At 41.7% G+C, this 10,082-nt stretch overlaps 1 protein-coding gene across 1 annotated transcript in view; it reads left to right on the top strand.

Moving 5' to 3' along the window:
* The first annotated feature begins 6,412 nt into the window (after positions 1-6,412).
* Positions 6,413-10,082, top strand: part of LOC126399829 (glutamate dehydrogenase, mitochondrial-like) — a 36,594-nt gene continuing 32,924 nt past the window's right edge. The window contains exon 1 of the mRNA XM_050060118.1: positions 6,413-6,965. Within this exon, the coding sequence (XP_049916075.1) occupies positions 6,569-6,965 (397 nt within the window). The 5' untranslated portion in view covers positions 6,413-6,568. The remainder of the gene's footprint in view (positions 6,966-10,082) is intronic.

Raw genomic sequence — 10,082 nt, 5'->3', positions numbered from 1 at the left:
TGTGAACACTGCAGTCTGTTGATTGGTCAATAGAGGACGGTCACTCTGCTCAGGGCTGAGTTGTGGCTGGTTTTGAGGCTCATGTAACCACTGTTCATACTGTGGAGAGTTTTATTAGTAAACTGTAACTATAAAATGAAAGGATGTTTTGCTGCCTCTCACAGCAGCTGGAGTCTGAGAAATAATAACTCACTGGGCCGACTGCTGACGACTTTTAAAGTGGAACGTTAACTTTTACGTTGTACAAACGTATGAACGTTAACCCAACTGAACTGAATTGTACTGCTCAGTGGAAACGAGGCTTTAGAGTGCTTATTTGCTAATAAACACTAAACACAAAGTACAGTGGAGGTCAGTGAGAAAGTTTTGCAGGTATTTCAACCTCATGGTAACGCTACACATTAAAGGCAGGGTACTGACAAAGTCAAAAGGGTTGTTTCTGGACCAAAAGTGTCTCTACATAGTTTTATACAAATCCAACCAATTGTTGAGCTATTTCAGTCTGGATCAAAGCGGTGGACTGGCAAACCCACTCGGAGCCTTGCTGCTATTGTGGCTAAAAAGCTTTGCTGATTGGCTGATCCATAGGTGGGACCTATGATACCTTGCCCCTGTGCTGAGTCAAGATGCCTGTGATGAAAGTCATCTCGAGCAACCCGTGGATGGTGGTGCCATTGCTCGACAACACACACACACACACATCTAGAGAGAACATGCATATAAGATACATGAATATCTGTAGTTCCTGTGTCAACGATTGCAAAGGTGCATGGGTGCGTAAAAGTTGCCAATGAACTGCTGATTCCATAGCTGAAGAGTTCCGAGCTTCCACTGGCCTTATGTGAGCACAAAACTGTGCGACAGGAGCGTCACGGAATGGGTTTCCATGGCCGAGCAGCTGCGTGAAAGCATCACATCACCAAGTGCAATGCCAAGCGTCGGATGGAGTGGTGTAAAGCACACCAACACTGGACTGTGGAGCAGTGGAAACACGTTCGGTGGAGTGACGAATCACGCCTTTCTGTTTGGCAGTCAGATGAGCGAGTCTGGATTTGGCGGAAGCTGGGAGAACGTCACCTGCCTGACTACAACTGTGAAGTTTGGCGGAGGAGGGATAATGGTATGGGGCTGTTTCTTCAGGGTTTGGGCTATGGGCTCCTTGTCTCCAGTGAGGGATGGTCTTAACGCTTCAGCACACCAAGACATTTTGGACAATGCCATGCTTCCAACTTTGTGGCAACAGTTTGGGGAAGGCCCTTTTCTGTACCAACATGACTGTGCCCCAGTGCGCAAAGCAAGGACTTCGGTGTGGAAGAACTTGACTGAGCCGCATTGACCTAAATCCCATCAAGCACCTTTGGGATGAACTGGAATGGAGATTGCAAGCCACGCCGTCTTGTCCAACATCAGTGCCTGAGCTCATAAATGCTCTACAGAATGAATGGGCACTAATTCCCACAGAAAAACTCCAAAATATTGTGGAAAGCTTTCCAAGAAGAGTGGAAGCTGTTATAGCTGCAAAAGGGGGACTAACTCTGTATCAAATGTATTTGAATACAATGTCATTACAGTCCCTGTTTGGGTAATGGTCAGGCGTCTGAATACTTGTGTCCCGCTGTGGCTCAGAGGTAGAGCAGGTCGTCCACCAATCACAAGATCAGCGGTTCGATCTCCGGCTCCTCCAGCCTGCATGTCAAAGTATCCTTGAGCAAGATACTGAACCCTAAATTGCTCCTGATGATGCGTCCATCGCTGTGTGAGTGTGAACTGAGTAGCAGGTGGTACCTTGTATGTAGCCTCAGCCACCAGTGTGTGTGTGTGTGAATGAGTGAATGTGACTCATAGTGTAAACTGCTGATGACTACAAAGGTGCTATATAAATGCAGGTCCATTTACCAAGCGTATCTAATGTATTGCGGTAAACATTACACCTGCTGAGCGTGTTAGCATTGTCATTGCAGACATGTCAGCATGCTAATGTTAGTATTCAGTTTGTGCTGCCTCACAGAAACATCAGCGTGGCTGTAAATCATTTTCTTACTGAGGCCAATATGAATATTCTCAGTGGAAACTTTCAACTATTAGTGCTGTTAGTCACAAACTACATCACCAGATCTACCCCCTCATTAATTGCTGCTGCCTGTGAGGGTGGTTAATGACTGGTGCAAACACAATAGGGCCTTATTTCCCACATCTATTGCACTCACTGGACAGATCCGGGAACTGCTGATGACAGCAGGCCTCGCAGGGATCCTTTGATCAAACCACAAAGTACAAATCTGTGACACTGTGGTCACTGTACAAAAGGTAATGAATGACCAAGCTGATGCACTTACATACCCACCAGCTTACGTTCCTGCTTAATGAAGTATTGATATATTTAATGTAGCATTTATTTGATTTAAAGTGCTTGTCATTCACCTAAACATATATGTATATTATATGTATTTGGTTTAAATATTGTTCAGAAGGTAATGCCACCTTCATGTCTTCTGTTACATTACCCTATATGAAACCAAAATGTATTGTTTATTAAAAGGGGGTTGGTTGTGCTGTTGTAGTGTTGTAGGGAAATTTAGCCACCTGTCTAGATTGTAATGTTAATGTTTTATGAGAATCAGAATAAAGGTTATTGCAAGGTAGATTTTTAAGTACAAGGAATTCACCCTGATGTTTGGTGCATGCAACAGAGAGGAAATAAAAATGAAAGCAAAGCACTGCAATAGTCAATAACCATGAATGTAGAATAGAAAAACTACATTAATATATGGAAAAATACAATAAAAATCTGTACAATATAACTATGCCATGGCTGTGCTAAATGAATACTTTGACATTTTTGTAAATCTATTTGCACTTTGCAAGCTAAAAATACGAAGTACTGTATATAAATATGAAGCGACTCCCAGCAGCTGGTTAGCTTAGCTTAGCATGAAAACTGGTGCAGGGGAAAACAGTTAGCCTGGGTCCTGTCTTTAAAAAGAAACAGGGTGGGGGGTTGTGTGCTACCTCTTGGCTGGGCCCAGTAAGGGACTGTTCGTTATTTATGAGGGGGGAGGGGATGGTGCAAAAAGAGGGAGGCATGTCAAATGATTTTTAAGCACATGGGAGAGACTTATGGTTTAGCTGGACTTACTCTTTCTTTTGTTTTAATTTTGGACGGATATTGAATGTTATCGCCTCACCGATACTGTGTGAATTTAAATCGATGTATTTGTAATGTTGTTTTGTGAGTGGACCCCAGGATGACTTGTGACCACTTTGCGGAAGCTAATGGGGATCCGAATAAAGAATAAAATCACTTTATTCTGCATGTGTCATTTGAAATTTTGCCCAAAATAAAACATTTGCACTAACTATCCAGCATGCACGACAGGAGTGAAAAACCAAGGCTTTTTTCAACTCCGGGATTTTGTCCTCAAGTTTTAACTTATAACTTTCAAACATCGAAGGGTAAGTTTTTAAAATCTAATGCCTAATTTATGGTAGAGGGAGGATTGTACATTTCCCCCAAATCATTTACGGAGGCTCAAGAAAAAATATTAATTTTTGATAATTATTTTTTTTAATTTAAGGATTTCATACCATTTTGACAATACAACAAAAAAAACATGAAAGAAAAAAAATATAATATTGGTAAAAGTAAAGGTGCTGAGTAGAGGCAAGAGACCCAGATGGGCCTATACGTAGCCTCAACTCATGAACTTCATTAGAATCAAGGAACACAAGCCGAACGATTAAACATAAGCCAAAAGCATAATGAAATAAATTAATCAATGCAATTTTCATAGTATTAAGATATTGATAACGAAATAATAATAACAACAAAGACAGTAATTACAGCAACAAAAGCAAACAACTACTATGATAATAACAATAATAATAATAATAATAATAATAATAATAATAACAATAACATCAATAAACAATGTCAATATTAATTAGTCAAAATTTATCTAATTCATTTATTGAACAAAGTATATTTAAGTCTTGATTTAAGTAGTGAAATAGATGAGCAATTTGTAATTATAGAAGGTTTTGAATTCCATATTGTGGGACCTCTGAATTGCGCGGCAGAAACTACAATAAATGTTATTTGATTGCCTGGTAGGATAAGAATGAACCATGGAGTTTGACATGAAAAAGTTATGAAAAACAATAGGAAAAGAATCAACATTGTGAGTACAGTTGAACATAAAAATACATGTCTGGTACACATTAATATCAAAAATAGACAAAACTTTGAGTTGTTTAATTCCTCTTTAGGTATAAAAAGCAGAATCTGAAGTTTGCTCTATATACGGTGCAAGAGGCTATGTAATATACATGAACATTGCCATTCCTGCATGAGAAAACAGATTTAAAAGAAAGGAAAAGTAAAAATACACATATGTATACAGATACGCACAAATGTGGCTACTTGTAGAAAAAAAAAGTTTACTTTTAAACATAGTAATGATACGTCAACTTAAATATATATATACCAGTAAAAACAATGATGACTTGGTGATTTAATGAAGAATTAGGCGAATCTCAAAACTTGGACTCATTGTGGACATCTGTTTTACACTTTAGATTAATAGTTTGAAAAGAAAAAAGAGAAAGCAAGCAATTAGCTTAGCTTAGCATAGCATTAAGACTGGAAGCAAGGGGAAACAGCTAGCCTGGCTCTGTTGAAAGGCAGGCCGATAACAGTTATGGACTAAACTAGGGTTTTTACTACGAATAAAAGGGCCAAGCTTCTCAAGGAAGTAGCATTTTCAACTATCATGCCATTAATGCATGTACTTGCCGTGTCTTTGAAAACTGGTGTAGTCCCGAATGACTTGAAAGTAGCCAAGGTCGTGCCACTTCTCAAAGAAGGAGATCCTTGTGTTTTCAATAATTACCGTCCTATATCAATTCTACCCTGCTTCTCCAAGAGTGATAAAGCATCTCAATGATAACAACATACTGTATAAGCACCAATATGGATTTTGAAAAAATCATTCAACCTATATGGCCCCCCTTCCAACTTATTGATAAAATACATGAAGCACTAAATTATACTAAGTTTGCAATTTGCATTTTTCTAGATTTATCCAAAGCCTTTGATACAGTGGATCACAGTATCCTATCATCCAGACTTATTTGTTATGGCTTCCAGGATGTTGTGATTCATTGGCTTAAAGATTATCTCAGCAATAGGCAGCAATATGTTTGTATTGAGGGTATGAACTCCAATAGAACCGAGGTATCTTAAGGACTGTTGGCACCTTTATCAGAACACTATTAAGGAAGTCAAAAGAGAATACTTGTCAAACCTCNTGTTTTTATTGTTTGTCTTATGTTTTTATTTTTGTACAGCACTTTGTTTCAGCTGTGGTTGTTTTTAAAGTGCTCTATAAATAAAGTTGAGTTGAGTTGAGTTGAGTATCTTATGGAGTACCACAAGGGTTTATCCTCGGGCCGCTTCTTTTTCTTATTTTTTTAAGATTATTTTTATGGGCTTTTTGCCTTTATTGACAGGACAGAGAGTGAAATGGGGAGACAGAGAGAGAGTGGGGACTGACATGCAGCAAAGAGCCGCGAGCCGGTTTCGAGCCTGCGCCGCTGCAGCAAAACAATGCCTCTGTACATGGGACTCCGGCACTATCCACTACGCTACCGACGCCCCTCTTTTTCTTATTTTTATAAATTATTTTCCTTTGCAGTTTCATACCGCTCTGCCTTTTATTTTTGCTGATGATACAAACATAGTGTTTTTGCATTCTGACTTTGGTTCCCTGGTTAAAGATGCTAATTCTATACTTGCACAAACCTCAAGATGGTTTCAGATGAATAGGCTTTCCTTAAATGTCAAGAAATCAAATTATATGATTTTCAGGCATAACAAGACATGACATAGAAATTAAACAGGTCTCATACGCTAAATTTTTAGGTGTTATTGTTGATGAAGGCCTTACATGGAAAAACCATAATGAACTGGTGTGCTAGAAAATTATGAAATCCTATGGAATTATTAGAAGGATATCCTCTTTAGTAAATCGTTCCTGTCTGTTGACACTCTATTATAGTCTCATATATCCATATTTATCATATTGTAATATTATTTGGGCCAGTGCTTTCCCCACTTCTCTTCACAAACTTTTTCTTCACAAAATTCACAAAATTTGTAAGGCTCGCCACAACTTCTAATCCCTTTGAACCATCTGCTCCCTTTTTAATGACGTATGCCTAATTCATGGTGAAAGGGTTGGTTTGTATCATTTGAATTATTCATTATTATCATTATTATTATCATTATTTTCTTTTCACTGTCTCTCATTGGCGCAAACTCGGGAACGCGCGCTGTCAGTTGCTTCGCACGGGCGCGCGCCCCTGTTGGTCCCCGCTGCCCTCCTTGGCTCGTGCTGCCTTTTAAAGCAAACGGACACGGAATGCCATTCCCCACTCGGCCAGAGGACGGGACACGGTGAGGAGCTGCTGTGTCGCTCATTCTACCCCCTCTCCTGTCGTCACCCCCCATTGTCCTTGTTGTTTAGTTGCCTTTTTGTTTGTTCGTCCACACGGTTAGCTAGTTTCAGTCATGTATCGGTATTTCGGGGAGCTGCTGAGCCGCTCTGCGGGTAGTGCCCTGGCCTCGGGGTGCGTTGACTCCGCTCTCCCGGCTACCTCGTCCCTGATGAGGGTCCGTCGCTATGCCGACGCGGCGGACCAGCCCGACGACCCCAACTTCTTCAAGATGGTCGAGGGCTTCTTCGACCGCGGCGTCAGCATCGTGGAGGACAAGCTGGTGGAGGATCTGAGGACCAGGGAGACCCCCGAGCAGAAGAGGAACCGTGTGCGGGGCATCCTGCGCATCATCAAGCCATGTAATCACGTCCTGAGCGTGTCTTTCCCCATCAGGAGGGATAACGGAGAGTGGGAGGTGGTGGAGGGGTACCGCGCCCAGCACAGCCAGCACCGGACACCCTGCAAAGGGGGTAAGAATTGAGCCAAACCGCCCTCACTGGCCCCTATGGCAGCTAGCTTAGCCAGCTACTTAGCATCAGTTAGCTAGTTATAAGCACAACACATCAGGCAGCTGCTGTCAACAGCTGCTAACGTTATTGTTAACCGTTAAGTTACACACGGCCTCACTGTAGCCAACCATGCACTTAACCACATCCGTGTTTTGGTCGGTAATGGCAGCTCAGCGTTATGTCTTCGGTTTATTTCCTGTATTCAACAACTGCGCACAGCTTGTGTGAGACTTTTTGTGCAGTTTACAGTGACCTTCCTGCCCACCTCAAGGTATAATGCTACTGTACTTTGTTAGCTTGCAGGCTAGCAGCAAGCTAGCCGTCAAAATGAAGCAGTCCCCACACTTTGTTACTCTTGTTTTCCATGCACCACATGCTAGTTTCTCAATGTCCAGTGGTTTAATCTGGCTCAAAGCTGGCTGGGTGCATTAGATTGTTTCTTGTCATCACTGGAGCGGCGTACTGTTATTTTGATTGGTGTGACAGATGTGTGATGTGATGGAGAAGGCTGCCTTGAAGGCATCAGGTGTGTCACTGAGCATGTCAGGCTTTGGCCATCTCCACATGTGCTGCAAGAAACACATGGTTGATGATAAAGACCTTTGCTCCAGCACTGTCAGGTGGTTCATACACATGGACAAAGTAAAGGGCAACTATACACAGGGCGGCCCTCCTGCAGTTGGGACACACTGAAATTCCCTGTTGAAAAAAGCTTTATGTGCAACATTAGGTGGCGTATAATATATGATATGACAGTGACATATGCTCTTTAGTTCAAAGTTCAAGGTTCCAAACAGAGGCATTATGGGCTACTACTGCAGTGCACTCTGGGTAATGGTGAAAAGACGGATATGTTGTTCTCTTGGGAGACATTTGCCCTCAGGGTTTTCTGTCAGAAAGGAGTTTCTTGGTGAAGGTTAGGGAAAAAAATGTGGTTTTAGTTCAAATGAAAATATTTCTGCCAGAAAGACAAACTTCACCCATGTGCATGTGATGCTTAGGAAGCCAGGAGGTGTAAGAGCCGGGGAGGGGGTGGTAGTGTTTCCACACACTCCTATTTGTCAGTGGTGTGACAGGTGGGGGAGGGTGCTATGGAGAGGCGTCATTCTCAACTGAAAGAGACATGCGATCCAGGCAAAGGGCATGTTTGAATGGTGTGGTACGGACACTAGCTTTGTATTAACACTGTGACACCCTTCCATTGTATCTGCTTGAAGTCGGAAATGCAGACTTATTCTGGGGAGGCATGTGTCTGCTGAAGATGTGTGGGCACTGAAATTATTTTTTACAAAAAATGGATTAGTAAACTGTCTGAGTGCCTCATTTATGGCACGCAGGCAAAATATCTAACACAAATAACTCACTCAAACCACTTTATAGTAATGGATCAGTGCACCCTTTTATGAATCTCCAGGCTGCCCAGCCAATGAGAGATCATTTAGAGAGGTCATATGTGTAAAATCAATACAGTCCTGTGCAGTATTACTAAATATCTTCCCCACTCTCATGCTGCCTGATCTAGATCCAAGGCACAGTTAACCAATAGTCAAAAATCACAGCAAGTGTTATCTTCTCATTCATTTTTCTATTTAATTGCGCAAAACAAGTGGGCAAAATTGCCACTTTATTTATTGTAGTGGCCCATTAAACAAGTCTGATTGGTCCTTTTTGTCAGACTCCATGATAATAGGGGCAGGACAGGAGCAAGAGCAGTTATTTTTCAGTGGGTTTAATCATTAATATAATGCATAGACCCTTGACCGTGGTCAGATCAAACTGCAAAGTGCAAAGGCTGTTTTTGTGTGTGCATGTGTTGCTCATGCACCCCCTTTCTCGGAGCCACACAGAGCGACAGCTGCTGGGCTTTGACCACACTGCTCTCTGACTACTGCATGAGCGTCTTAACTCGGGAATATCATGTGGTGTGTGTGCATGGTTGTTTGCGCACCCTTTGAAGACAGTCTGTGGAAAGTTGTCCTAGTTTTAAATAGTACAAGTCACTTGAGTTTTGTTTAGTCTGCTAAATTGTAAACATCCTTCTCCTTTCTGTGCAGAAGCGGAACAAATGTGTGGGATATTTCATGTCACTTTTGTAAAATGGAAACCATAAGTACAGCTTTTTGCACCTATGGAGAAAAAGAAATGAAATGTCACTATTAGTTCAGCTTCTAATAGCATGAGCAAATGTGTGCCTAATTAAAATGCCACACTTTTGTAAGTCTAATAAACGATCATGTGTGCCTTCAAGACAAAACAAATTAATCAGTAAGAAGACACAATAAAGGAAGGAAGGAAAAATATCACAAGGCACAAATGCACTGCTTGAACCAGTAACTTAAACCAAACACACCAAAAATTTTAATTTCTAGATATTTGGCAGCTTGCTTTAGACCCTAGAGGCTTTGAAGCAGAAGACTCGGCCATGTCAGGCCTGCGGGTGTTACTGTTGAAATTAAACCGTACTGACTGCTGCAGGAACTCTACATTTCAGCGTGGGCTTAGTTTGTTTCTAAAAAATGTGTCCTCGCTTTGAGAGGAATGTGTTTACAGATATGTTTTTGATCTGGTTGCTGTAGGGAGCTCTTGGAGCTCCAGATTGTCTTGTGTCGGCCTGAGGGAACTCAGCTGATCTTCTGATGAACGGAAGTAAAGATGAAAGGAGTGAACCACAGCAGCACTCGTAAACATGAAGCTTTGTTGTAGGAGGTTTGACATTTTCCTCTGACGGGCACAAAAGTGGCACTTGAAGATGACATCATAGTGGGCGGGCTTTCACTTCCTGTGATTTTGCTTCCAGCTGAACACTTTTAATATGACACACACAGCGCCTTTGCCCCTAAAAGCAGTCGGTCGTCTCCTCTTTGTGCTGTTTGCCCTTGGGTCTCTCTGTGTAAGCTAACTCTGGATGAGCTATATTTGGTACTGCGAGACAATCTCTCTCTCTCTCACACACACACACACACACATACACACCCCATGCCAATAAGATGGAGTAGTGGTACTTGGGCAGTCTGGGTTAATGCTTTTCATGTAATGCTGCACACAGGCTGACTCACACATGTTACCGTAGCGACTGTA

The sequence above is a fragment of the Epinephelus moara genome, chromosome 13, assembly GCF_006386435.1.
Source record: "Epinephelus moara isolate mb chromosome 13, YSFRI_EMoa_1.0, whole genome shotgun sequence".
Lineage (NCBI taxonomy): Eukaryota > Metazoa > Chordata > Actinopteri > Perciformes > Serranidae > Epinephelus > Epinephelus moara.
Note: the sequence above shows the minus strand (reverse complement) of the source record. Positions and strands in the feature narration are given on the sequence as shown.